General features: G+C 48.5%; 1 protein-coding gene across 6 annotated transcripts; it reads right to left on the bottom strand.

The window, feature by feature from the left end:
- Nucleotides 1-656: 656 nt before the first annotated feature.
- Nucleotides 657-27852, bottom strand: MAP3K14 (mitogen-activated protein kinase kinase kinase 14). 6 transcript variants are annotated; one of them, XM_068212162.1, is made up of 17 exons: nt 27702-27852; nt 19766-20038; nt 19151-19220; nt 16782-16992; nt 16071-16667; nt 14910-15047; nt 12683-12812; nt 11887-12018; nt 11368-11472; nt 10131-10294; nt 9633-9783; nt 8671-9030; nt 7337-7443; nt 5879-6023; nt 5266-5366; nt 1812-4142; nt 657-1380 (listed from the first exon to the last, which is right to left on the bottom strand). In XM_068212162.1, exons 2-16 carry the CDS (start codon nt 20016-20018, stop codon nt 3978-3980), a joined length of 2829 nt encoding a protein of 942 aa, XP_068068263.1. In that variant the 5' UTR covers nt 20019-20038; nt 27702-27852; the 3' UTR covers nt 657-1380; nt 1812-3977. The 6 variants fall into 6 exon arrangements, with proteins under 6 accessions (XP_068068263.1, XP_068068262.1, XP_068068267.1 ...); XM_068212161.1 differs by having other exon boundaries at nt 657-1398; nt 1831-4142; XM_068212166.1 differs by having other exon boundaries at nt 657-1398; nt 1831-4142; nt 16782-16989.
- Between the last annotated feature and the right edge of the window lie 129 nt (nt 27853-27981).

The following is a 27981-nucleotide window of genomic DNA, read 5'->3' as shown; positions in this document are numbered from 1 at the left end:
AGCAGCCTGACCACAGCCCCCCCCAGCCCGCTGGGCTCGTTTACTGGAAGGATTCAGCTCCTGCAGCAGCAGCAGAGGGGCTGCAGCACTGGGAGGTGTGGGGAGATCCCCAGAGCTCTGCCTGCCTCACCCCTGCGCCTCCCAAGGCAAGACTGAGCAGCTCACAGGGCAGCAAATCCCCTACAGTGGGACAGAGGGAGGACAGGGGATGTCTGCTGGGAAGGAGACTATTCACCAAAGCCTGGGCTTAGATCCATCAAAGTCAGTGCTGCCTCTTCAGCCCCAGAAATCACAGAATCCTAGAACACCCTAGGCTGGAAGGGACCACCAATGCTCATCCAGTCCAACCCCTGCCCTGCCCAGACACCCCAACAATCCCACCCTGTGCATCCCGGGCAGCGCTGTCCAAACACTCCTGGAGCTCTGGCAGCCCCGGAGCTGGGACCATTCCCTGGAGAGCCTGGGCAGTGGCAGTGCCCAAGCCTCCTCCCTGACCTCTCCTGCATCTCCCAAACCCAAGGGTAATTACTATATAGCAGAGTTTAATCAGACCAGGCTCCTCTTCCTGGAAAATGTCTTAACCAGCATCACCATCTTGTTCTCTGGGACAACACATCAAACCACCAGCAACGACAACAAACACAATAATTTTTTTTAGCTTTATTTTTTTTTTCCCTGTGAAAATGCAGGTCAAAAACGTTAACTTCAAGAAATCACAGTTTTTTAAAGTGTCATTCATTCCATACAAGCTCCTTGTTCCAGCACCTTCCCCCACTGCCCATCCCAAAGAGATCCTCAGCTCCACCTCGCCTCACCACCAGTGATTTTTCCAGACTTCCGGAAGGAGCTGCACGACAAGAGCCATCTGTGTTTATCACTCCTACCCTGAGCTGGGGTTCTGTCCTAAACACTCATTATGAAACCTGACAGTTCCAGCCAAATTTGAACAAGGATAATGCAAATCTTTCCCGACTTTCTGCTGTCAGTATTGCCTTCATCTGGAAGCCAGGTTGTTTGTGCCTGTCACAGCAAAGTGACAAGCCAAGGGAAGAGGAAACTGTCCTGGCAGCAGGAGAGCCAGGGAGAGCTCAGGCTGGCTGGCAGCACAGCCTGGAGATCGTCCCAGAGGAGAACCCCAGGTCAGGGACTGGGAAGGCACCAGTGGTTTGTGGGGCTGCCGAGGTGTCTGTCCCCAGGCAGGGACTGTGACAGCACATCCCACCCTGGGAGCAGTGACACGGCCAAGCTTTGTGGGCTGGGAACCTGCAGCCTCACTTGGGCACTTGTGGTGGCAGCAAAACAGGACTGAAGGCTTTGGACAAAACAAAGAGGGTGAATCCTGGCTAATGCTGCTATAAGGGTACTGGGGAACACAGACATCTCCATGGGCCCGGGGATCTCCATGGGCCTGGGGAACATGGACATCTCCATGGGCCTGGGAATCTCCATGGGCCTGGGGAACACGGACATCTCCATGGGCCTGGGGATCTCCATGGGCCTGGGGAACACAGACATCTCCATGGGCCTGGGGAACACGGACATCTCCATGGGCCTGGGAATCTCCATGGGCCTGGGGAACACAGACACCTTCATGGGCCTGGAGAACACAGACACCTTCCTGGGCCTGGGGAACACAGACATCTCCATGGGCCTGGGGATCTCCATGGGCCTGGGAAACACAGACACCTTCCTGGGCCTGGGGAACACAGACATCTCCATGGGCCTGGGAACACAGACACCTTCCTGGGCCTGGGGAACACAGACATCTCCATGGGCCTGAGGATCTCCATGGGCCTGGGAAACACAGACACCTTCATGGGCCTGGGGAACATGGACATCTCCATGGGCCCTGCAAGGACATCCCAGGTCCAGGAGAGTTCCCTGCCCTTGTGCAGGTGGCCTGAGTTCAGGTTAATGCTGCAGATGCAGAGCCCAGGAGTCCTGCAGATAGTCCTGCTGCTCCAGGGCTCAGTCCAAATGCCTAGGCATGGAACTAGATACCAGGACATGGGAGCATCCCCCAGGCAACAGAGGCACAAGGTGCAGCCTTTGGGATGGAACCCATGATTCTTTGGGATTGACACATCACCACACACTCACAGAAACAACCAACAGTTTTCCTCCTGTCCCCTTAGAGGAAGCTCAGGAAAGGAGCCAGGCATGCACTGAACCTGTGCTGGGAGCTCCTGCGAGCCCTGGAAGAGGCACTTTGATCCTTCCTGCTCCAGAGCTTAAACTCTTAGTAGTTTATGGCAACTGAAAAAAGAAACCGAGCAATCCTCCCCCTTTCCCCACTCCCTCCTGGAAGACATGTGCATAATGTGTTAATTATTTACTAAAAAGACTCTGAATGTGGCATAGTAGATATAATTAGGTGCCTATTTTGGACAATGCATTAAGTGCTTTAGAACAAAAAGTGCTATAAAAGCTATACCCAAAGTGGTGACAGGTTTCATTTTTCTTCATGAGTTCCACTTTTTATTACATCTCATCTTGAGTTTTCTGATCAGGGATGTCTGGTGGAGCAAAACCAGCCCATGTTCTGGGAGACCAAAGGCAAAGAGCATTCATTCTTTAAGGAGGGCTGCTCCTCAAAAAGGGAGGCTCAGAGTTCAGCTTTTCCCAGCTATTTTCTAAGTGAACTTCCCTTGGGAAGACTGCCAGCATTGCTGCCCCACTGTGTCTCCCAGACCAGCGTGGATCTGGCAGAGCCCACCTTGGCTTTTGGGAGCTGCTTCTCTGCCCAGGCTGGGTGCAGAGCCCCTGCTCAGATGCAGCCTCAGAGCTCTGGGAGAGCCACAGGGAGGGACTGTGATTTCCAGGTGTGCCAGGCCTGCGAGCAGCCCGGAGCAAGCACACTCGGAGCTCACACCTCCTCGGGATCTGTTCTGCGATGGAGAGGGGCGAACGACACCCGCCCACCTGAACTTGACCTTTGAGGTTTCAGTATGTTTCTAACATTCACAAATCAGTAAAAAAAAAAAACAGTTTAAAGCTTAAGGCATTCCAGGCCCAGCTGCCCATCCCACTCAGTGAACCCAGTCTGAAGTGAGGGGAGGAGTGGGAAGCCTTGTGAGGCCAGGCTGAGCTCACAGAACTAGGGCACTGGGCTGGACTGGGAGCTGGGAGGGAGATTTTTATAAACTCAGCAATAAAATTCAGCCCTGTCACAGCTGAAAGAGCTGATGTCCCTTATTCCTCCAAGGATGGGACAGTGCACCTGAAGTCCCACATCAGAGGTGGGCACAGGATGGACAAACAACCCCTCCACTCTCCCACCGTGGAATTCTGTACTGTTCTCCTGCCCTGCCTGCCAGGGACACCAGAGAGAGCACCAGCTCCTCTGAGACCCGCAGGTGGGAGCTGCAAGCAAAGCTCTTTCTGGGAACAAACTTCTTTTCTGATTCAAGAAGGAAGCAACTACGGGGAAGGGTGGGAGGTGAAACCAAGAGCCAGCCAGTGACTACTGTGGATTCTCCCCATGCAAAAGGCTTGAGGTGGAGATGATGCTCCCCAGAGCCTACAGAAATGTTTTTTCCTCCAGCTGGAAAGAAGTCAGCCAGCTCGCCGCAGCACAACCAACCCCAGCCACGCTGAGGGCACCCAACATCCTCCTCTGGGCAAGCCCAGCAGCGACCGACCTCACCTTGGAGCAAGAGCAAGAGTTCTCACCCGATGGCCCTGCTCTCCTGAAAAGCAGGACCTCCTTCCTCTGAAAAGCGAGGAACTTCCACCTACCATTCTCAAGCTCTAACACACCCAAAACAATTCCCACTGTCCTGGGGAACGTCTAAGCTCAGGACATGTCTTGGAAGTGGATCAGAACAGCCAACAGAAGTGAGGCCCAAGGGCAGTGAGCTGTGATCCTGCTGCAGCACAAACACCAGCACTGCATTTGGTGCTCCATGGCAGGGGAGGTCAGAAGCTTTTGCAATTCCTTCTTTGCACAAGGTGCAAACCTCCAAAGCAGGCAGGGCTCAGGGCCTGTTCTCCAGCTGGCCGTGCTTGACGCGCCAGGCCCAGCTGACGCTGCAGTCGGGGGCCAGGGTGCACTGCAGCTCGATGCCAGAGTCGGGCACCTCCATGTTGTAGTGCACAGGCTGCCCCTCCTTGGTCACCAGGCTGAAGGCAGGCACGGGGATCTGGGGAGCAGAACACACAGAGCTCAGTGGCACTTCCAGTCTCCTCCAGAACATCACACCCCTCCATCACACCTGGCTTCCCAAGACAAGAACAGCTCCCAGGGAGGGGCTTGTGCTTGGCAGGAACACCCTGAACTCCTCTCATAAGGAAACACCTCAGAACTGGTCTAGGCAGTGCCCACCCTGCTGCCAAAGTGCTTCCCCAAGCTCTAGGCCATGGCTGGGGGTCCTGAGCTGCCCATGTTTGGGCACCTGAGCTCCTCTCCAGGTATTTTGTTTTGTGATGTCCACAAGAACAGAGTCTAGAGAGAACTAGCACCACTGGAACATTTTCTGGGCTGGTGCAACATCTTTTAGAGATGATCCTCTTTTACACTGAGATCTTTCAGATCCCATTTTACACAGATGAGTCACAGTCCCACAGACACTGCAGAGTTTCTTTCAGGAACAGCCAAAGCAGCCCACAGTGAGGTTCACAGGAGTGTGTCAACATCTCCAAGAGAACAAGCTGGAAGCACCCCAGCCAAACACAATTCATTTCCCTGAGCTGATGCTACTGCTCATGATGGAAAAGCTATACAGTGATTCTTCAAGGAGAGGGGAAAGAGATTATAATGGAGGAGAAAGATTTTTTTAAGCTACAGCATACAATATCTATATTCTAAGATATACAACCCTGTGCTCACTCTGAAAATTGGCACTGGCTTACAATTCAGGTTTTGTACTAAGTTTAGACTGGATATTAGGGAAAATTTTTTCACCGCAAGAGTGGATAAGCATTGGAACAGGCTGCTCAGGGCAGTGGTGGAATCACCATCCCTGAAAAGGTTCAGAAATTGAGTAGATGTGGCACTTGGAAATATGGTTTAGTAGGCCTGGTGGGATTTGGTCAAAGGTTGGACTTGATGATCTTGGAGGTCTTTTCCAACTTTAATGAGTCTCTGATTCAGAAGACATCCTCTGGTACCACACTCACAACAGCAGCACTGAGGTTCTGCTTCTAAAGGTGTCCTAAGGACTCCTGAACCACTCCTGGGTCTCTCTGGCATTCAGGGGTTATGAGGCTGTAGCAGGGAAGAAATCATTCCTCAAATGATGCACTGTACTCCAGTCTGTGTCTCACCTGGCTGCTTATCCCCGTGGCAATGTCTCCCACCTTTGTCCTGTGGAAATCCCTGATGTGCAAATTTTCTCCACTTAGCAACTGGATCTGGATTTTCACTCCTGGAATGCACAAGAGGTTCTTTAACTTCTGCTGAGCCACAAGGACCTCACAGTCCACAGCAAAACTGACTGACAAGGCACACACACGGGGAAAGACTAATTTTTGTCATTAAGGATTTAATTTATGTAGGTCTTTTGCTGAGCAGGAGCTTGCTGCAGACAGGAATGACTCAGAGCAGAGCTGCATTTAGCAAAAAGCATCTGAAGTGATGTCTTAATTTGCACAATATGCCCTCAAAATTCTGGGTAGATGTTCGTGGTTATAAAACATTCCTTGCACATAGAAGCTGCATGAAGCAGGGCACACAGGCTCTGTGTGTTCAGAATCTTCCCTGGATTTTACTGTACGGACCCATCTGCGACTGGGGCAGACTGGCTCTCCTTTAGGGGAGGTCTGTGCTGGCACAGCAACTGAAGGACAAAAGGAGTTCAAAAACTCCACATCCAGCCCATCCAGACAGTGAGAAAGGGACTGCTGGCCACGTCTCCCTGCTATGGGAATGCAGACCCACCGTTGAAGTAGCTGGGGGTGTCCGTGTGCCGGCTGCGGCTCAGCAGGTTGTTCCAGCTGCAGCTCTGCCCGTCTGCCTGGCTGTTCCAGGAATGGATCCCAGAGCTCATGGTGTCCCTCAAGCTGTGAGAAGCCTTCATGGAGTACTGCAGGAATAAGCAGAACAAATTTGTCTAAGGTTCTGAAAGAAAATGAGCTGGCAGGAGATGAGCATTAAAATAAGATCAGGAGGAAAAAGGTGAAAATCCACAGGGATTTAAGGCTGGGCCTTAGTCAACATTTATGTGCCATCTGGGAAAGGGAATGGATAGCAATGCAACAGTGTGCAGACATTATCAGATATCCTCAATCATTAAATTAAGAATGAGCTGAAAAGTTGGGTGAGAAAAGAGGGGTTGTACTGACTGGCAGGAGAATTAAGCATGAGTTAAAATATTTGTCATTTACTGACATTAGAAACACACAGGAAAAACAATTAACTGTATAAAACCAACCACAGAACCTATGCAGCTGCTCTGTTGGGAAGGGTCTGTATTGTCCCAGTCAATCTGACATCAGCACAGAGGTCTGAACCAGTCAAAAGCCAAGTTAAAGGTATGGTGTAGGTGTTAGAGGGAAAAACCAAGCAGAGTCAGATCCTACACTGCACACTGTGTGTGTCAACAGCTGAGCTGTGCAGAACTCCCGCAGTCCTCCTCAAAAAGCACTGGAAGACTGAGAAGAGAGACAAAAATAGGACACAAAGCTGCTCCCAATCAGAACTGACTCCTGCAGATGTCAGGATGCACCAACTGGGGACTCAATGTCTTTGAAAACTGTGATTGAAGGGCTTTTGTCCTTCCCTGGTCCAACACGGCCTATTCAGGGTTCCTCACTGGTATTCCCTACCTTAGGAACACCAGGGAGAGCACACCAATCTAATTGAAATTGGTAAGTAACTAGGACTATGTATTCATTACTTTCAATGGGTTAAAATAAGTTCATGGAGAATAGATCCATAGGTTGGGAGTGAATATCCAATATTTGGGTCTCTGTTTTCCTGTCCTACTCTCCTGGTCTTTCCCTAAACCTCTCACTGGTGGCCATGGCCAGGAAGAAGACCCTGCACAGCTGCTTGGTGCAGCTCCTACTTCCATCACTGTTTGCCCAGCTCCCTTCTCCTGCACGGACAGGGTTGAGGCTCCTGAGATTTTTCTGTATCCACACACTTGAATCTTCTGGTGAGGATACAGCACAGGAGAGCCTCTGGAGGAAAGGATCCATGCTGGACAGGGAACCAAAGCACAGCTACAACCCTCAACGCCCAACTGGGCATGAGCAAAGTTTTCTTCCCAAGGTGCTCCCCAGCAAACTGGGTGTCAGAAAGCAGCAGCAAGTGAGAAATTCCAGATTTTCATTGGTCACAGCTTCCAGTTTTGCCGAGGGGCCAGCCAGCCACCCCCCACCCATCCCCACTCACCTTCTCACTGGCATCTGACACAAAGGGGCTGTCAATGCTGAGGCATGAAAGCATTTGCTCTTGTTCCTCCAGAGAGTAAGGCTGGGAAAGGCTGTTCAGAAACAGTTCTGCAGCAAAAAGGAAGAGAAGGGAGACATTTCCAGTGTTTCAGGGAGACATTTCCAGTGTTTCCCTCCATGCCTCCCTGCTCTAATCACAGCTCTGCATTTTATACCCAAAGTTTCTTCAGCAATATTTAATGAACATTCATATTGGTGCCAGCAAAGCCCAACACACAACTCTGCCATGCAGAGGCCACAGCCAGCACTGTGACACAGGGAAACTGAGCCAAGAGGAGATGGATTGTGCAACAATATGCAAAATAGCACCCTAAATTTACCAGTTCCTGCCCATTATGTCTCCTGTGAGATGTCACTTTAGATCCATACACATTATCAGGGAAAGGTCAAACTAATGTACTCAGCTCTCACAAGTATCTGGAGGTTTGTACTCCCTTATCTGGATACAAATACTTACAAGTACTGCAAATATTCCTGATAATATCCCGATATCCCCTATACAACTAGCTCTTACAATGCTGTTGACACCCAAAGCCATTTAAGAAAGAAGCTGCCCATCAGCAACCTCTAAAATTCCTCAGTTTTCTGACACATTTACAATTCAAACCACTCTCTTCCTAATTTCTTTCAATTCACTCAAAAAGACTAGAAAATATGGAAGAAAAAAAAGTGAAATGTAGAGTTATTCTGGTGCAATGGAACTGCACAAATCACTGATTTTCACACTGAATTCACTGCTGGTTTTCAAACTCTGGATTGCTGTTGCAACCAAATTCCTTGGCTGATGGCTGTAGGTTTTCCAAAACCCAGCGCTAAACAGTTGCAGGCTGATTTTAACTGCACTGCTTTGTTTGACATCTGCTATTCCTTTATTTTTAACCTGGCTTGCCTCAATTAAAAAAAAAAAAAGTTTGAACCTAAAATTGCAGATGAAGTTGGAATTCTGACACTGTTTACACAGTGCAAACAAGCACAAGTCTGAGACAGGCTGTTTTCTAAAAGGTTCCAGCACCTCTCTCAGAAGGTTCCCCCCTGTTCAGGAGGAAGGAAATTCTGTTCACTCCCTTTGTGGCACATTTAATTGGTTAAGAACTATTAGTTTGGGTAGTTTGAAGGAAGGTTGAGCAATTTGTGTAACGAGAAAGGAACTATGAGCAAAATGACATCCAAGCTGAAAACCCAAAAATAACTGTCAACAAGCCAAGAGAAAGCAGCTGTACTTTTATCCTGCTCTCAAGAAAAAAGGCTGAATTCCTCCCCAAGCCTAGTGCTCACCAATTTCCAGCTGCTGAAGTTCTTGCTCTGAGATGGTTGTGGTTCTTTCCACGTGGCTGCAGCTCTTCAGGGGCAGAGGAGTCGAGGAGAGAGGTGGGGGATCACAGGTCTCCGGTAACTCCTTGCCCTCGTTCCAGTGGGGTCCCTCAACCTCCTCTGTTTGCTCCAGAGATGGAGGTGGTAGGACTGGGCTGGCACAGGAAGCTTTGACTGACAGTTTGGGGTCAGAACCAATCTCAGAAACTGGGCTCACTGTGGGGGACAGGGATGTCTGTGCACTCTGTGCACTGTTTTCTTTGTTCAAAGATAAATGTCTGGGCTCTCTGTATTCACCTTTCCAGGGGCTTCTCACACCTCCCACTACAAAAACAAAACAAAACAAAAAAAAGGATACAAACATTATCAAATAAAGCAATAAAATATGTAAAAGTTTCCCTCTGCTGTAAGAATTTTTAAAGTGTATTTGGTGTAAAATGCCCAGCTTCTTCAAAAGATAAAACCAGATCGCCTCCACAAATTCTCGCTGTATTACAGAACCACTCAGCAGGATTAAGTTGAAATAAATCAGTGATGTGTCAGGGGCAAGACTGAACCACAAGTATGAGTTACAGCTAAGGATGCAATAAACCTCTGGCTGCAGTTGTGCAGCACACCAGGCTCTCCAGGTGCAGCTGATGCTTCAGGAGCCCAGGCACAGCACCTGAACAAACCCACAGAGAGCTCACCTCCTTCAGCAGAGAAGGAAGAAGAGCATGTGACAGCACACAGGAAATTTTCATTTGTTTGGGTGACAAACACTCGGCTGCAGGCAGAAGCCATCAACCCAAAGTGTGCATCAATGCTGTGAAACTGATATTCTGGACAATAAAACAGACTGGCCCTTCCAAAAGGAACAGCACCAGCAACTCTCCCAGTGGAAATACGAAGGTTCAGCTACACCAGTTACATCAGGACATTTCTACCTTCCTCAAGTGCCACACTGGTCTTAGTTTTGAGTTCTGATGCAGATGCCCTCTGCAGAGGCTCCTTCTCCAGCCCCAGCTTAATAATCTCAGCAGTGAGAGGGTTGCAGGAAGGTGGAATTTCCCTCAGAGGAGGCGGCTCTTTAGCGATCTGTGTAACAAACAGGAAGTGAAAGAGATTAGACCAGAGGCTTAATGTGATTTCAGGAAGGTTCTTCCCACCCCAACACCATTTCCAACTGAAATGAAAGCATTAAGTGAGACCTGAACAGTAATTTTATTGCAGCTGAACGGCTCAAAAGTCACACCCAAGTCATGAGCAGGGTACGGAAGAGCAGCCCAAGCAGAGCAAGCACAGGGAATGCTCAGCTCCCAAAGCAAGGCTGGTATCCTGTCAGATGCCCAGCTGGCTCCTAGCCATCCACCCCGAGGTGAATGCTCCCTGGCCAGCAATAACAAGCTCTGGCAGCTCACCTGCAGAGAGGATGGGTCACTCACCTTCAGGCAGAGAGGGTGGTTGTAGTACTGGGTCCAGGGGTGGCAGCCGTTGAGCATGTGCAGCATCATACAGCAGCTGCTCCACACGTCCACCTTGGAGTCACAGCGCTTCCCCATCACCACCTCCGGGGCCATGTGGGTCTCTGTGCCAGGCACGTAGTTCCCTAAAACCATCCAGGAGAAAACTCACTGCGTGCAGGCAAGAGAACTGCTCCAGTGCCACTGGCAGGAGGCCTAAGGCAGAATCCCTCTCTTTTCAGCTGAAGGGAGAGACATTTCAGCTTCATAGGATGGAGTGGTTTGGGTAGGAAGTGACCTTAAAGTTATCCAGTCCCACCCCCTGCCATAGGCAGGGACACCTTCCACTGTCCCAGCTTGCTCCAAGCCCCGTCCAACCTGGCCTTGGGCACTGCCAGGGATTCAGGGGCAGCCACAGCTGCTCTGGGCACCCTGTGCCAGGGCCTCCCCACCCTCAACAAGGAACAATTTATCCCAATATCCCATCTGACCCTGCCCTCTGGCAGTGGGGAGTCATTCCTCCTTGCCCTGCCCTTATAGGCCATTGTCCCAAGTCCCTCTCCAGCTCTCTTGGAACCCCTTTAGGCATTGGAAGGAGCTCTGAGGTCTCCTCTGAACCTTCTCTTCTCCAGACTGAAGAATCTGAGCTCTCTCAGCTTTTCTCCATAGTGGAAGGTCTTCACCTTAACCCAAAAGGCAGCATTGTGTGCTCTCAGAAGCTGCTCCCTCTCAGACCCATCCCTTATACACAAAATAGGGATTAAACTTCCCTTTCAAGCAAATCTGGGAGGCAAAACATGAGCTTGACTTTAGAAAACGTACCTTTTTCTTTCAACAGCTGCATGAAGAAGCATGGTTAAGTTTAATTGTGAAAAAAAAGGAATTTTCTTCAGTGGAGGTCAGGACTCTTCCCCACTATTTAGTGAGGTTACACAACAAGTCTGAGTAGGATTTTAAAGTTTCAGTGTGGTTTCTTGCAGGGACAAAACACGGAATGCAACATGCTGACATAATCTTACAAAATCCCTTCTAGCCTGGGAGATAAGGACCATCACCCCCCAAATTTCAGGTCGTTTTGGCTGTCAGTGGGATGCCTCACAGTAATACCAATAAATGAGACACCCTGAGAAGCTGCTTGCAAATCAGCCACATGTAAATGGTCATGAGAGAGAATGAGTCAGAAGGGCAATTCCTCAGAAGAGCAGTAGCAAAGCCTCACCTGTGACCAAGCACTTTCCCAGCCCGTCTGGGTGCAGGTGAGCAGAGTGGCCAAAGTCACACAGGAGGGCCCTGCTCCCATCGTCCGACAGCAGCACGTTCTCCGCTGCCAACGAGAAGGGTTCCATTAGTCTCCTCTGGATCAGGAGATGGGAAAAACAGTCAAAAGCACACAGAACTACAGTTTTTTTAAGCCCAAAGGATTTATTTCTCCTGTCACTGGCTTAAGCAAGCACAGAGCTGTAATTATCTCTTATAAACTACCAATTACCAGCCCTGGAGATTCTAGTAGCCCAGTGGTGGGCCAGCAGCTTGGCAGACCCATGGGGTGACAAGAAGAGGTGACAAATATGATATTCCCATCACTCTAGAACCAAGGAAAACTCTAATTTCAAACATGGATCTGAAAATCTAGTAAGTAGATCCCATAACTTTAGTAAGTAAACCCATACTTTAATCTCCAAGCAGTTTGCTTCTTCAAAGAAAAGGGAAGAACAAGGTACTTCAAACACTTTCCTACCTTTGACATCTCCATGGAGAATGTTTTGAGCATGAAGATACTCCAGACCCTCTAACACCTGGCCCAGGTAGCTGAGGGCTCTGTCCTCTGGCAGGCAGCCACTCTGTTTAATGAGCTGCCCTAATGAGCCACCTAGGAGGGAATGCAGGGAGTTCATGTTATCTTATCTTTAAATTCTCCCCAGCATCATTAGCATTCCTGGTTGTTTCCATTGAAAAAATGAGATTTTCCAGGTCTGACAGCACTTATCTTCCACACATGGCTCTGTTCCTTTTGTTTATTCCCAGAGTTTTTGCTGCCCACAAAAACAGGCCTTGTTCATATGGTTTTTTGCTTAGTGTCAGTTTAACAGTGCTGCTTTGGAGCTCTGTGATCAGAACAGGCATTTCTAGGTGTTAATGACCACCAGCTCGTTGTTCACAGCCTGTTTTCCAAGGTTCTGGCCAGAAAAGGAGCACCAGGCAATGGAATCATCAAGGTTTGCTTAGACAGCCAGGGCAATGCGCCCCACTGGTGTCCTGCAAGCCAGGAGGAAGCACAAACCAGCCCCAGCTGTGTCGTACTGTGAAAAAGAGACACCTTGAACTGGAGTGAGGCAGGACAGGGAATTATTCCTCCCACAGCAAGCCCACTGCAGGGATTACACACACCCATCTCAACCCACTCGGGAATTCACACCAGGAATATTCTGGATGCACTGAGGAACTAACAGATTCATATTGGGGCAGGAGGAAGAGGAGGTCAATGTGCACTGCACAGTGCCAGCGGTGCTTCCATGGTGCTGTCCCCTGCTCACCCTCCATCAGCTTCATGAAGATGGTGACCCAGGGACCCTCCTTGACGGCGCCGTACAGGGGCACCACGCTGGGGCTCGTCACGGCCGCGCACGTCGTCAGCTCCTCGGCACGGAAGTGTTCCACCTGCACCTACGGGAACAGGGAGGCACTGAGCAAATCCTGGGATGGATCCTCACACAACTGTCCCTCTCTGGTGGCTGTGTGACAGCAGAGATGGGTTAATTGGGCTTGATGGTCTTGGAGGTCTTTTCCAAACTTAATTTTGTGACCTTCCCGAATAGAACTCGGGGAGTGCAGCAAGAAGTGGGAACACTCGGGATGATAAACCCTCAATGTCTAAGGGAAGTGAAAATTCACCACAAGAAATGCCAGCTTGCAGTAACTCCAGATTACAGCTGAGGACAGGTACCCTTCAGGAGCAAGGCAATTTCTGTCTCAGTAAAAAGATAATTTTGACAACTGAACATTCTGCTTTTATGAAAGAGAGGGGAAAAAGCCCTGGGGATAGTGCAAAACTTGGCAAAAATTCAACTCTGCCAAAACAGGAGGGAATACAAAATATGTCCACAAGCAGTGATCTGTATGATCACCTTGTTGGGTGGTGCTCATCCTGCAAATGGTTAAACTTTATTCGCTAAGTTCAGCCAAACTAAATAAAACAAGAATTTGCTGAAGTCCAGAAGGAAAACATGAGTCATGAAGATTCTGGTGGGAAAAAGATGCATCATGTTTCTTCTCTGTCAGCAATCCAGCTATAGCTGGTTTTCTTTCATCTCAAGAATTTGGAGAGCAGGTGCTTCCAGCACCAAGTCTGGTGAAAGGTGATGTAGTGCCCTCCTGTCACAGGGAGGCAGCAGGAACTGGAGACAGTTACTCATGGAAAATTAAATAGAGCATAGAGAAGTGCCCAATTTGCATGTTAGTACTCTCTGCTTTCAGAGTGTGGTCTAAGAAGATGCATTTCTGATATAAAGAAGCATCATTTATCCTTCAGTAACTGGGGGGCAAATGACATTTTGAAAGACTTCGGCTTCTCCTACTTTCATGTTTCCCTTTTCAGCACAACCATCTTCCTTCCTGAAAATGCACCCCACAAGGAACAGCTATTTCTCCCAAGACTGTGGATTTGCCAAATGGATAATACATTTAAATAGCTACACACTGACAGGAAACAGGCTGGTTGTGTCACCACAAGATTTCACACCTGAACTGTGAGGATGCAGAACAGGAATTAATTTTCTACATGCTTGAGAGATGTTTGCTTCTATAGCTAACAACTCAATGGTTAAATAACTACACACACTGGCCTGTCTTCCTCTTACATCTTTCCACAGGGAGCACAGCAAGCTGGCCCCAGTGTAAAAGATGAACATTTTAAACTGAAAAATGAAAGATACAGTTCTTTTTGCACATAATATTTTGGTACTCAAGGCAAACACTTCCCACACGAAATTTTCTAGTGAAGTAATGTGAGAAACATCAGTTCACAGGGGTGATGAAACTACTCAAGTGTAAGTTCAAATAAAATAGAAAATAGTTTACATTTTCCTCATCTCCTTGCATTATCCCTCTGTCTGCATCGCTGAGGCCCCCACAGCAGCCCACAAATCAATGCCCTGATCCAAGTTAGATTCCACACCCTTCCTACATCATGTGACAATGGCATATCCTGGAGTACAATAGATTATAGTGCCAGCTTCTGGAAAAACACACATCCTTTGCTGCATCTGGGACAGCATCACCTCAGAACAATGTGCCAGCATTGCAGCTGACACTGAGGAGATGAAAGCTCTGTTTTCAGAGCCTACTGACTGCCCTGGGTTTTTCCTACTTCATTCCTTTTTCAACAGGGGAATAAATACCTGCCATGTAACCACTTACACCAGACATGGTTTCAGATAAGAATAGTCAGATAACAGGCAACCCACGCAGCTGTTGCTCCCCTGCAGTCACTCATAATCACTCAGAAATCTCTACTCTTGCCTCAGCACCCAGGATCATTTTCAGCACACTTTAAAGCCAAATGAGCTTATTTCTGGCTGCTAAGCTTGGCCCCTGTGCACATACAGGTCCTCCACCTGCTTCTCTGTCTGCCACCCCCCTGAAGTTTTTCCTTGGACACAACAGCAGCACTTCACTGTGACTGTACAACAAAGTCCTAAAGAGAACATGGCAAGAGCTTTCTCTCCATGTGCTGCCCTGTGTCCTTTTCTCATGCAGAATTACCTTCTTGGCAGCACACTGAAATCCTGTCTGCTTGTCCTCTATCTTGTACACTTCCCCAAAGGAGCCAATGCCCAAGGAACCATGGCACTTGGTCCAGTGAACCTCTTCTCGGTACTCATAATCCACTGGCTTCAGCTTCTGGAAGTCCAAACAGAAAACGAGATGAAGCAAGGAAAGAGACACTTAAATGTTGAGCTGCACAGAGATCAACAATCTCAGAAGCAGCACAAGGACAGATACCACAGCACCTCTCTAGAAATCTCAGTACAAGATTACTCCTGTCACAGGCTTGGGATGAAACCATACAGGATCAACCTACTTGATTTCTGTGGGCTCTGCTGGATCTGAGTGCACCCCACTGTTGTAAAGAAAGGCCACCAGGATTTGGATGGCTTTGGAGCTCTGTGTTCCTCCCTTCTCATGCAGGACATAAATATAGAGCTGAATCCTACAAATAACCCAGATTCCCATGATTAAATGCAGACACTGTGTGAAAGCTTTTCTGCAGTCAGTAGATGGAGACTGTGCCTTAGGTGTCAGTGGGAACACATTCAAGCAGGTAAGGGACACCTTGAACTCCACAGACCATACTGACAGGGTCACACTGACCCCAGGGAAGTCCTCCAGGAGGACTTTAGGGTGTTGAGAGAGAACTGAATTCAAAAGAAGTGAATCATGTCCCTAGGATTCAAATGCATTTCTGTGCCCAGGCCCTGTGGGATGCTGCAAGGGACACTGCAGGAGCTGCTGGTCCCAGCAGAGGCACAGACTGGCCTCCTGCACCTCCCCTTCTACCCAGCCCTGGTTTCTGTCACACTCCAGCTCATCCAGAGCCAATAAATATTGCAGCCTGGCTGAACGGATTGGGCTCTCCCCCAGCAAACAGAGGACATGGTTGAAGACTGACTAAGCACAGAACCACTGCTCAGAGACAGGCATGCATGTCAGGTGACTGAGCACAGCACGGAGCCAGCAGCCTGAGACAGCAGGGCTTTAGTTCCTGCAGAAAACAACTCTGCATTGTTATCTGGCAGCTTCAACCAGATCCAGAACCATTCAGAAATCACGGTTTTAGAAGCAAGCACACGGATGCAGATTATCCCTCCCCCAAAGCCCAGGAGAAACTCTGCCTCCCACACCCCCGCGTGTGGCTCAGATCACCTCGTTCAGCAGCACGCCTTCATTTTCACTCGCTTCATGGAACTGTTCCTTCAGCTCCAGCCCACCTCCTCTCCATGTCTTGGCCAGACTGGCTAAATTTTGTGGTTCACCAAAACTCACGCTCCCCTTCAAGGCATCTACCAAATATTCTTCCACAGAAAGCTTGTCTGAACTGGTTTGCACAGACTGTTTGATGCATTTGGTGAAATTATATTCTAAGTTCAGGCCAGATAAGTGACTGTCTTGATAGCTGAGGTCACCATGGAAGTATGTGTCCAGAGCATTCTGCTTCATGGCATGGAGAGGATTGTCCACATGTGGGAAATGGGGGGGAAGGATGTTGTAGGGAAATGGATGGAGAGTCTCAGGCTGGGGAACAGTGTCCCTCTGTCTCCAAACATGATTAAGACACTGAATAGGGCTGATCAGCTTGTGCAGTTCAGTTTTGTACTGGCTCCTTGGGGAATGGAGTTTGCCCATGGACAAGGGGGCATGGGCAGGCTTCTCAAAAGACAGTGGATCATAGCCCAAGTCCTTGTTAAATTCAGGAACCCAAAAACTGTTTCTGTAAAGAGTACTTTGGTGGGATTCATCCTCCTAGAAAACAAAACCAAACAGCTGAGCAGGAACCTCAGTATAGACACCAAAATTCACCCAAGAGCTGTTAGGAGTTTGCAGGGACAGTACAAAAGGAAGGCTGAAGATTCTCACCTGAACAGGAATTGGGGTGCAGCTCTCCTGTTCTGGAGTTCTTGGACTTCTCCTGCCAGCAGCCACAGGTTGTCCTTTCAGCTTGGATCTTTTCTTGTGCCTTTTCTTCTTGGCCCTGCCCCGGTGCCTCCCTCTCCAGGAGGGTGCCATCCTGCCCTCCGTGGCATGGGCCACATTGTTGGGGATGTGATCGAGACTGTCCGAGCGGCTGCTGGAGAGCAGAACACAGAGGGCTCTGAGATGGGACAGTGCAAGCACAGCTCACATGGCACCTCCAACCCACAGAAAGAAAAGTAGCAACTCTGCTAACTCAACAGAGAACTAAAGCACAACTTCTTGCCTCCTAGTAGGGGCAAGTTCAAGGTCCAGGCTCTGGCATTGTATAAAAGAAATGGTGGGGTGTGGGGGAAGCAAAACATTAAAGTGACCCAGGGTTTACAAATTCTGGAAGAACAAGACTGGAATGTACAGTCACAGAATGGTTTGGGTTGGAAGGGATCTTAAAGCCCATCCAGTGCCACCCCTGCCATGGCAGGGACACCTTCCACTAGCCCAGGTTGCTCCAAGCCCCATCCAACCTGGCCTTGGGCACTGCCAGGGATCCAGGGGCACCACAGCTGCTCTGGGCACCCTGTGCCAGGGCCTGCCCACCCTCACAAGGAACAATTCCTTCCCAGTATCCCACCTAACCCTGTCCTCTGGCAGGGGGAAGCCATTCCTCTTGTCCTGTCCCTCCAGCTCCTTTGTCCAAGTCCCTCTCCAGCTTTCTTTTATGTCTCTTTTTTGAACATAGCAAAGAAGAGGGGAAAGCACTCCATGTCTTCAGGCTGCTCTGAGACAGTTTGTGGTTGATTTCTAGTGAACACAGAGATGATGGATAAATGCAGTCTATTTTAAAAATTATTAAAATTAATACATGTTTTCATAATATCAATGCCTGCTCTAATTTGAAGGAAAAGAGCTTTGCACAGAGAAGAGGGATGACTAAGCACTCAAATAAAACAGCTTCAAAAAGCCAAAATGTGTTGGCTTGTAAAGCCCAATACTACAAGATGATTTCTGAGAATGCCTACAGATATATACAACACTCCAGCTGGGGTTTGCACAAAGAGATGAACTCTCAAGAGGGATATTTGCCTTCAGTTACTCAGGGTCAGAAAGAGATGGTCTCCTTTCAACTCAAACCATTCTGTGATTCAATACCAATCACAGCAGTTAGATTTTTTAAAATTAAGCTCTAAGAGAAAACAAGATTTTTGATCTTCAAATGAAGCAATTGTTCCATTGACTTGGAACAGTTCTGATACATTTCTCTGCCTTTCCTGATCAGTGATGCAGGGCACAGCCACTCTCTCCATCTTTTCCTGGTGTTTTAGTGCTAAAAGATGCCATAAGTAGAGTTCTGGCTGATGGCATCAGCACAGTGCTTTGAGCTTGAATACACAGCTGGTGTGCATCCCAGAAAACCCCAGATCCCACATAAAACCCCTCAGAAATGGGTCACTTTGCACTTCTTCAGATGGCCCATGGGACCACATCATAAAGCCACTGGGCAGTGTGAAAGCACACATCCCACAAGGTGTCTGAAGCCCCCAGGAAACAGGCAGCACCTAATTCTGTACCCCATCACCCATTTCAGGGTGCTGGGGCTGCCTGACAGGGCTCCAGCGTGTAAGAAAGCTCCAGCATGTGCTCCAACAGGAAGATATTCTTCATGAAGAACAAGCAGCTCACTCCTAGGTGACCCCAGAAAAGCAATTCCCAGGCCTCCACTTGTCCATCACAAGTGTCACTGTCCCTTTTACCACTTCCAGCTTCTCTGTGTTCACAGCTTCTGTTGTTGATGCTGTCATTAAGCAAAGGTTCTCTCATCCCCCTTTGTCCTTCCAAGAAATTAAGCTGTTCCCTTTTCTGAGGACTCCTTCTAGCAGCAGCCCAGGTTTCACACAGCTTTTCAGCAGATGGTGTAACAGTTTCAAAACATCAACACAGTTCAGTTAAAAAAGACTGAAAATTTCTCCTTGGATCCTTCTACTTCAAGCCTATGAACCTTAAAAAAAAAATCAGTAGTTTCAAAACAAATTTGACCACCCAGAAACAGCCAGAAGGCTACAAGGGCAGTAAATCCGCAGGCATTGCCAATAATGCAAGAGTGTGTCAAGTGGTTTGTGCCTAAACTTGTATTTTTTCCTGATAGGAAGATGTTTTGGGAAAGACACATTCTTACCAGGCCTCAGACTGAAGAGCTAATTCCAACAGGAGTGCTTTTGGAAAAAATATTTTAAGTGCAGAGAGCCAGGGTGATTTGGAACAAGGACAAGTCAGAAAAAAGCAGTGAAGAGGGGTGTTTGTATTAAGAGGTCTCTCACCTGTAACGTTTACTGTGGGCAATAAAAGATCTCTCTGATAAAGTGGGGCTGAACTCCTGACTGTTTTCACCTGTGTGAAAAAAACAAGGATCATCACTTGTTTTAAACCAGGCAAAGTCTCTGGTAGTAACAACTGGACTTAAACAGCTCTACCACTGTGCTAAATGAGTGATCCAGACAACCACTGCACAGTCATGTCACACCACCCACACTACATTCTTCCTCCCCCACAAAAAGAGGCTTCCCAGCTATCTCCTGATCCCCCAGCTCTTTCCCAGATGACAGCCTTACTTTGGTTTCCTCCTCTTTATCCCCTCTTTTAAACACCTTTCAGAAGTCAGCTAAGAACAGGTGCCCCACAGGACACAGATCTGGTCGAGGTGCACGGGCCTCATGCTGGTCTGTTACTTATGCTTTATTCAGTGGATGCTGCCACATTATTAGGAGATTTCATGAGCTTCCTAAATAGAGTCTGGGATGTGTCATCAGCTCCACCCCACTTGGGATTACAAATAGATGTGGCCTCAGCTCTCCAGGAGCGCCGAGGGAGTGAAATCTCATCCCTCTTTACACATTCCATTTTCTCAATGAAGCGCAGCCCGCCCTGCTACTCACATTCTGCTTGGGCAATAATAGAAATTGATGCACAGCCTCCTTCTGTTTCTTCTTTTGCTGTTCCTCTGGTGATTACATCATTCAGGATTTTCCACTGACTGTGAAAGATGACCTTCTTTGAATCTTCTACTTTGCAAACACTGCTCTGCTTTTCACTCACTGTCTCCTTCAGCCCCTCGGCAGCCGTGAGCTCCTTTTTGTGCTTGACGGCTGGATCAGGAGCTCCTTGGCATGCAATTCCCATCACGGCCATTTCCCAGCTTCAGGGAGACACTGAGCAAGAACAGAAAAACAAAACACTTGTCAAATCCTTCACAGACAGAAGCAGCTTCAAGTTCATGAGAAACAGGAGGCTCCTGAAGGTATCAGATTAATAAATAATTCAAATCAAGGTCCTGACCATGTTCTGAGCTGGAGAAGAGAACCCTGGAGTACCAGTCCTCCATTTCTGACTTGGACCACTGAAGATCTGAATATTCAACATTCTCATGACTGAAAATAATGCAACCACACAAGTTTCGGAGAAATTGAATTCTTGGTATATTCCCTTAACTTAAATATAAACAGTGAAACCAAGGAGAAGAAGGAACTCCCATATCACTAAACAGGAAGAATATTCATCCCCAAAAAAAGGGAAAAAGGGAAGACATGAAAGTTCTCCCAGAGTGCACCTGGGAGGAATGACACTGTGCTCTTACACCACATGAATGGCCATAAATCCAGCTAATTCCCTTTTTCCCTGTGCTCAGTCATCCTCAAAGCCATTCTTCCTTCTCCCTCAATGAAGCCAGGCTAGACAGCCAAGCTGCCCATCCACAGATCCTCCCTCACTCCCCTCCTTCCTCTGCATCACCAACAACCTCTGCAGTCCTTGCTCAAGCCCCTCAGAAGTGGAGCTCTTACAGAGTGCAGGATCCATGGAAGTTGGTGTGGGATAAAGGACAGTCATGGTGCTGGAACAGACCCCTTTGCCTGAGGAGGGGATCAGCACAGACTGTGAGCTGACCAGGAACACAAATGGAGCTCCAAACAAGTCCCAGCACAGGCCAAACCTTGGCCAATTGGCAGCACAGGGGAAGGTGGAAGAGAGCTGGGGATGGAAAGGTAGAAGCATAAACCAGCTTGAAAGCATAGCACTGAGGGGCAGGATGGGGATACCCACAGGTGAAAATCTGCAATGTGGAGAGTGAGGAGCTCCCTACAGCACGAGCCCCTGGGGAATACAACTTTGGTGTAGCCCCTGATCCCCTCACCTTGGATTCTGGAGAAGTTAAAGCAGTTGTTTCCTTACAAACCAGAATGTGCTCTGTTGCTGCTTAAGTGCAGAGACCCCTTCCTTGTGCCAGTCCTCCCACAGCACAAGTGTAAAACCTTAAAATGAACATTTCCACCCTTAAACAACCCATGGAAGTTCAGAAACTTTGGGCAATGTATACAGGTGTTAAGCAGCAAAACCCAGGTTAGGACAAGGAGGGACATTTTAACAGAGGCCAGGAAAACAGAAATCAGCACCATTACAGGAGCACACCTTGAGGCTCATCAGCTTCAATCTACACAAATCTTTCTTATTTTTATTTTTTTTTCCTTTTCCTTTCCTTTTTGATTACCTTTTTTCCCCACCTTGAGCAGCTGCCTGGGGCAACAGGAATTTACTCCAACAGGCTCCTGGCAACAGAGATGACTCAGGAAAATGACAAAATGAGTGGGTGCTCCATGCTTGAAGGACCACCAAGGAAAAGGGGAGGCATTTGGGAGCCAAGTGCATGGACCTTGGTGCTGTGAGTCACCTAACAACCTGGCAGGTATACAAGGAAAGTCAACAATGACCACATTCAGCGGCCAAACAGAGAACAGCTGCTGTGCAAAAGAAGTGCTGATGACAGTATCCCACTCATTACGGCCATCCAGCTCCCTCTCCTCTACAGAAATTATGTCAGCTCTCAGTGCTGTAAAATAATCCCTTGTAGCAGCAGGAGCAGAGCTGCCAGATGACTAACCCAGCCACCAGTGACCAAACTGACAAGTTCAGGGTTATTTTTATCCTCACTCTCTCCTGACTTGCATTAACTCTGTCTCTCCTTGCCCTCCCCTCACCTTCAAGGTCCTTCAGGGCAAACCAATCCCCATCGCCAAAAAATACATAATTCTACAAGTACCTCCTTGACTGAGTCGAAGGAGAACAGAGAGAGGGGAGAAACAAAACTGCAAGTCCTTGTCGCCCTCTAAAATGGCAAAGAATAACAAGGAAACATAACTGAGACTAAAGTCAACAAAGCTCTACCTCACTTGCAGACTCAAAGAGACCGAGGCAGCAATTGTGAGCAACAGCCTCGACCCGGGCAGAGCTCAGGCAGTTTAATGTGTGACTCAGGTCTGTGGGGCTGTGCAGGACCAGAATCTGCACGCCCAGCCTGGTTTAACTGTTGCTGCACAATTTTCAGTCCTTGGAAAAGTCAAATGCCAAGTATTTTTATGGTGCGTACAGCAAAGCATGGTTGGGCAGAAGCTGTGATTAAAAATAAGCAAGCAGAACTTTTAAATAGTTTTTGAAGTGTAACTTCTGCCTGGAGAAAAAGGAGGCTCAGGGGAGACTTTTATTGCCCTCTACAGCTCCCTGACAGGAGGTTGAAGCCAATTGAGGGTTGGGCTCTGCTCCCAGAAAACAAGAGACAGGACACGGGGAAATGGCCTCAAGTTGTGTCAGGAGAGGTTCAAGTTGGATATTGGGAAAATTTCTTCACTGAAAGGTTGTCAGGCATTGGAATGGGCTGCCAGGGCATTGGTGGAGCCTCCATCCCTGGAGGCGTTCAAAAACCATGGAGACATGGCACTTCATGATATGGCTTAGTGGGCACAGTGGGATTTGGTTGAAGGCTGCACTGAATGACCTTGGAGGTCTTTTCCAACCTCAGTGATTCTGTGATTCAGAACTGAACAGGCCTGACTCATCTCTGTGCACGTGGAAGGGGGCTAAGAGAGGTGCAAAGAGCTCCTGAGTCCCATGAATTCAGACGCAGGCACTCAGCCTCTGCCCAGACCCACCCCACAGCCCTTCTCAGGGAGCTCCAGACAAAAGGGAGCCTGGGCAGCAGCAAATGGGTACCTGAGGACCCACAGGAAGCCCACTAAGAGCAGGATTTACCCACGTGAGACACTCTGGAGCTGCGGTTCCCCTGCCTGTTTCTGAGCTCCAGGATGAGCACAGCTTCCTGTACAGACACAGGGCACAGACAAACAGCACCAGGAGCTTCATGTTCCTGAGCTGCAGCGTGCCTGTGTCCTACCCAGGACTGCTTCTGCTCTCCCTCAGCCAGCTCACTTAGATACAGCTGTAATTCTTGATTTCCATACCCTGGACTTTCTTCCTTCTGAGGACATGTGATGGGCTCGTTATTTTCAAGGCAGAAAGGGGAAGTCAGGTAATGATGCAGGAGATAAGAGAGGATACTGCACTCCTAACCCACAACGGGCCTTTGATAGCAGCTTAAAGCCTGTTTGCTCCTTATCTTCACTAAGAGTTTACTCACCTTGGGTTAGCTAATGTTAGTTCCCACTGCTGTAAAACAGAAAGTATGTTTTACAGAATGAAAGCCAAACAGTCTCAGTTGTGCTGTGAAGGAACCGCTCTGATGGCAGCTCCTCCCTCAGCTAACGTGTGGGAGAAACTAAAATACCGGATAAAGTCACCTGAGACTCAAAGGGAGTCAGAACTAATGAGAAACTCAAACATTATTAATGTAAGAGATAACCACGTGCTTACTGCTCCTTTAAAACCTCCTCCCTCCTTCTCTAAACAAGTTCCTCTTCAGCTCTTCCATCTCAGCTGGAAGATGTTTGGAGCAGGGACCTTAAAAAAGCATTTCTGTGTGTCATGAAGTTGTGAGAGAAACTCAGAGCTGGACAAGAGCCATGCAAACACCTTTCCAGCACTGCATCACTCCACAGCACACCACAATATGGGATCCTGCCTGGTGTGCCTGGTTCCAATCCCCATGGACAATGGCTTTTGGGAGAACTTCAGTTAATGCTTTGTGAATCAGCCCCTACATTTGGTCAAAAAAGACTTGGGAAAGAGCTTTAAAATATATGTAAGACTTCCTAAGTCAGCTTCACAGAATGGAGATTTCTCCTCATCTGAGTGTACCCATTCAGCAGCAGTTTCACACTGATATTCAGTTTGAAAGGAAAGAAGAAGATAAAAAATTATGTCGTCTCAGTGAGGTTTCCCACTTCCTTATGGAGAGGGGCTCTAAGCACAGAGCACTAACTCAGGTAACCTTTGCAGCTGCCGCTGGTTTGATCAAACACAAGGAGCATTTTTAGCCATGTTGCTCTGCTGACCACCACAACAAAGCAACAGCTGGGAAGAGCCAGGAATTTCTGCATCACTCAAGCAGGGAATGTCAACTGAGAAGAACACCACACACCTTTTCGGGACCTTCCAGTCCTAACAGCTGTCAGTGAGTATGGCAGAAAGTGCCAAGTCTGTAGCCAAAAGAACCAACACACGTTATTACCTCAAAATCCTTGTGCAAATCCACCAAACCTTGTCAAGGAGCAGGTTCTTCCAAAGGAAAAAAAAAGTTATACTTGTTACATGAATGGATCAGATTAAAAATCTGGTTTGGGGCCAAAGGCATGTATGCATACATACGAATTTTAGATACATACTTTAGATATATAAAAATAACTAACTAACTAACTATATGTAAAGGATTGAAGGCCAGGTTGGACAGGGCTTGGAGCAACCTGGGATAGTGGAAGGTGTCCCTGTCCATGGCAGGGGGTGAAAGTGGATGAACTGTAAGGTCCCTTCCAACCCAAACCATTCCATAATTATTTGTACATGCCCTTCAGAGCCCGGGCACCACTGCCCTCCATCCCTGGCTCCTCTCTGCCTAGATGCCACCCATGGGCTCCCCTGCCTGCACACATTTCAGATGGAACTGAAATTCAGACAGTTCCGGTTTTGGCTGTGGCAGTTTAAGGCCTGTTACTGTAGTCCAGGCCTGGGTGGAGATTTAAACTGCTCAGAGCTGTCAGCAGGACAAGTTTCAGTTTGTGTCAGAAGGGACTTAAAAAAAACAGTTTAGCACTCAGCAGCCCCCCGACCTCAAACACACTTAATGCTGCTTTAAGTGAACATGTCTAAGGGGAAAAAAAGGAAAAAAAAAAAAAGACTCCCCTTGTGTATCTAAGAGCTCCAAAGTGAAAATAAATAGAATGCCTGACTGATTAAAATCCTGGTGAGTCAGAGCAGCAGTTGCTATTCCAGGGAGCTCTCAGCCTTCACCTCCCCTTCGATAACCACTGTGACCCATCTGGCCATTCCAGGGGCTCCTGCACAATCGCCTCTGGTCCCTCTGTGTGGATCCACAGATTCACCTGAGAAGCACCAGAGAAAGCCAGAAACCTTCTCCCCACAGCACCACAAACTCCCTGTTTGAAGCACTGCACTATCAGCCCTATGTAGGAGCACGTCACATTACAAACGATAGCCAGTGTGTAAACATGTTCTTTAAAGTGGTTTGATAGTAAATACTCCCAAATCCTGTTTCAGCCACTGGTGTTGCTTACTGTAAACATCAGGATAATGAGCCTCAGCTGGTTTTTTTAGTTGCCAGGCATTAAGATATTGCAATAGTTTGGTTACAAAATCTGCAGGGAAATATTTGACTGGGCTTAATTATCAGCAGATTTCTAAAAGCACCCAAACACACCTTTATCCTCATTTCCTCGAGGACAGCCCAAGCACAGCTCACCCCCGAACAATTCTTTTCATGTTGCTGAACAAAGATATGAACACCACCACTTGCTAGAGTTTACCAACACTGCCACAAGCCCATTCACTCGAAGAATGGCTAGTTTTTCCCAACCCCTTTGTAAACAAGGAGAACAGAAATAATCAGAACAAACTTCAGCCTGATAAGGATTTGCTTCCCAGCTGTTCTCACACAGCTCTCAGACCACTTAACAACATCATGGCTTTGACAACCCACTCCTGAAGTCATTTCCTAAACTATAACAAAATGATACACTAAAGCACCTAAAGGGACAACTTCCACCAGCCACCACAGACACACCTGAAAATCAATTCTGCACAAGCAGGTGGAGCCAGGCTGTCACCAGTTGTTACTTTACACTGCTTTGCAGCTTTACATTTCATTCATATTTATAAAATCCATGTAAATCTATGGGGAAGCAGTAAGGCTAGGATGCCTTACTGGCAAAACCAACCCAAAAGTTCAGTTAAATTTAGTACAGATAGAAGCAGTTCTACATTATCATAATTTATGATTGGTCCTGTCAATTCAGTTGTGACTATAAAATCAAAATATGAACTGATAGGGATGATTTCTAATTGTGCAGCCTGAGCAGACTCTCACGAGACAAACTCCCACACGAACTGTGGAACAGAACTGCCTTTAGGCAAGACATGGTCCATCTTCTTCAGGGTCCTGATGTCACTAAACCATGATCAGCAAAGCCCACTCTCCTACAGATGCAATTCCCACGTGTCTGTCCCTCCATGCTGCATCCTCATCTCCCTCTCCCAGCATCTCCAGACCCCTTCCTAGCTCAGGGCTCTTTTACTCCCAGCCAGCTGCTCATCTCAGAACCAGGAAATCTTTCTGTCCTCCAGGCCTCGATCCCTCTATCTCCACCAACGCATTTGACATTTGCCAGCAAAGTTCAAAAGTCACGGAAGGAAGGCTGATTTATGGTCACTTTGCCTTCATCCTCTTGGCAATTATAATATTAATTCAGTACCTCATCACTGCTACAACAGCTCAGCTCTACCCTGTCCCATTTAACACGGAAAGAAGACTCAGGACAGACTCATTAACTTCAAGTTCATTAACTCCAGTGATGTTGGATCAGGTCCCACAAACCCTTCAGGTTTTCAGTTATGTTTGTTTGTTATGCTCCTTCACAGCACTCTACAAGATTCAGTCTCTTAATACAGTTAAAATTTAATAGTTAATAGCAAGTGACTCATTCCCAAGGAATCCGGTGGCCGTGCCAGTAACAGATTTCAACTGAGGTAAAATGCAATAAAGCAGCTCACTACAGACACACTCAATTCAACTATTCTTATCACTAATGTCACAGCACAGAAGCGTGAATTATTACTCATAAAAGCGTTTAGAAAGCCAGTCGAAAAAGAATTTCAGTCTTTGTTTATAGGTGCTGGTTTCAGACTGCTGTGTCGTACATGTGCAGAGCACTCAACACATGTTTCTAATGGAACCAGTTAAAGCTGACAGGAAGCATCTGAGATCAACCACAGCAGCAACTTATTAATCAGCAAAGAAACATATTAACCTTTTGCCAGAAAAAAAAAAAAAGAAAAAAAGAAAATAAAAAAGACTTAGGCATGTAGTTGTGTCAAAGAGACGCTGGGAGTGAAAAGGACAGGATGGATCAGGTGAATTAAGGTCTGGCTCGGCTGTGTTGTGATGAGCTGAGCTCATCCCTGCCTCCTTTCCCCGCTCCAGGGCCAGGGATCACCGAAGTCCCTGCACCGGGAGCCCGGGGCACCGGGAGCCCAGGGGACTGGGGGGCACCAGGAGATCAGAAAGCCGGGCTGCCCCGGGCACCGGGAGCCCAGGGGACTGGGGGGCACCAGGAGATCAGAAAGCCGGGCTGCCCCGGGCACCGGGAGCCGCAGACTCGAGACGGGGGCAGCAGTGACATCCACGCTCCGAACACCCACACACGGCGCTGCGAAGGGAGCGGCTGCGGCGGGGCCCGGAGAGCCCACCACCGCTCGGATCCCCCGGCTGGGCCGGGGCTCCTCACACGCTGCTCCCGCCGGCAGCCGCGGAAGCTCCGCCAGGCCCTACCGGGCAGATGCACCCCGCGGCTCCCAGACCGAACGCCGCACCCCGGGCCCAGATCCCGTCTCCGCGGCGGTGGCCGGTACCGCACCTACCGCTCCGGCTCGGCTCGGCTCGGCTCGGCGCGGCTCAGCCCGGTCCAGCCCGGTCCGATTCTGCCCAGCTCGCCCGGCACAGCCCGGCGCGGCCCCTCAGGCCTCTTCGCCAGCTCCCGCTCACTGACAGGCGGCACCCAGCCACGGCCCCGCCCCCTGTCTCCGCACAGCCAATCATCGCCGCGTCTCGCCGCATGGCCCCACCCCTCCTCCCACCGCGCCCAATCACCGCGCGGTCTTTGCCCCTCCTCCGCCCCCCGGCGCGGCCCCGGCCCGCTGG

This window comes from Anomalospiza imberbis, chromosome 22, assembly GCF_031753505.1.
Source record: "Anomalospiza imberbis isolate Cuckoo-Finch-1a 21T00152 chromosome 22, ASM3175350v1, whole genome shotgun sequence".
Classification (NCBI taxonomy): Eukaryota; Metazoa; Chordata; class Aves; order Passeriformes; family Viduidae; genus Anomalospiza; species Anomalospiza imberbis.
This window is presented reverse-complemented; position numbering and strand designations above follow the sequence as displayed.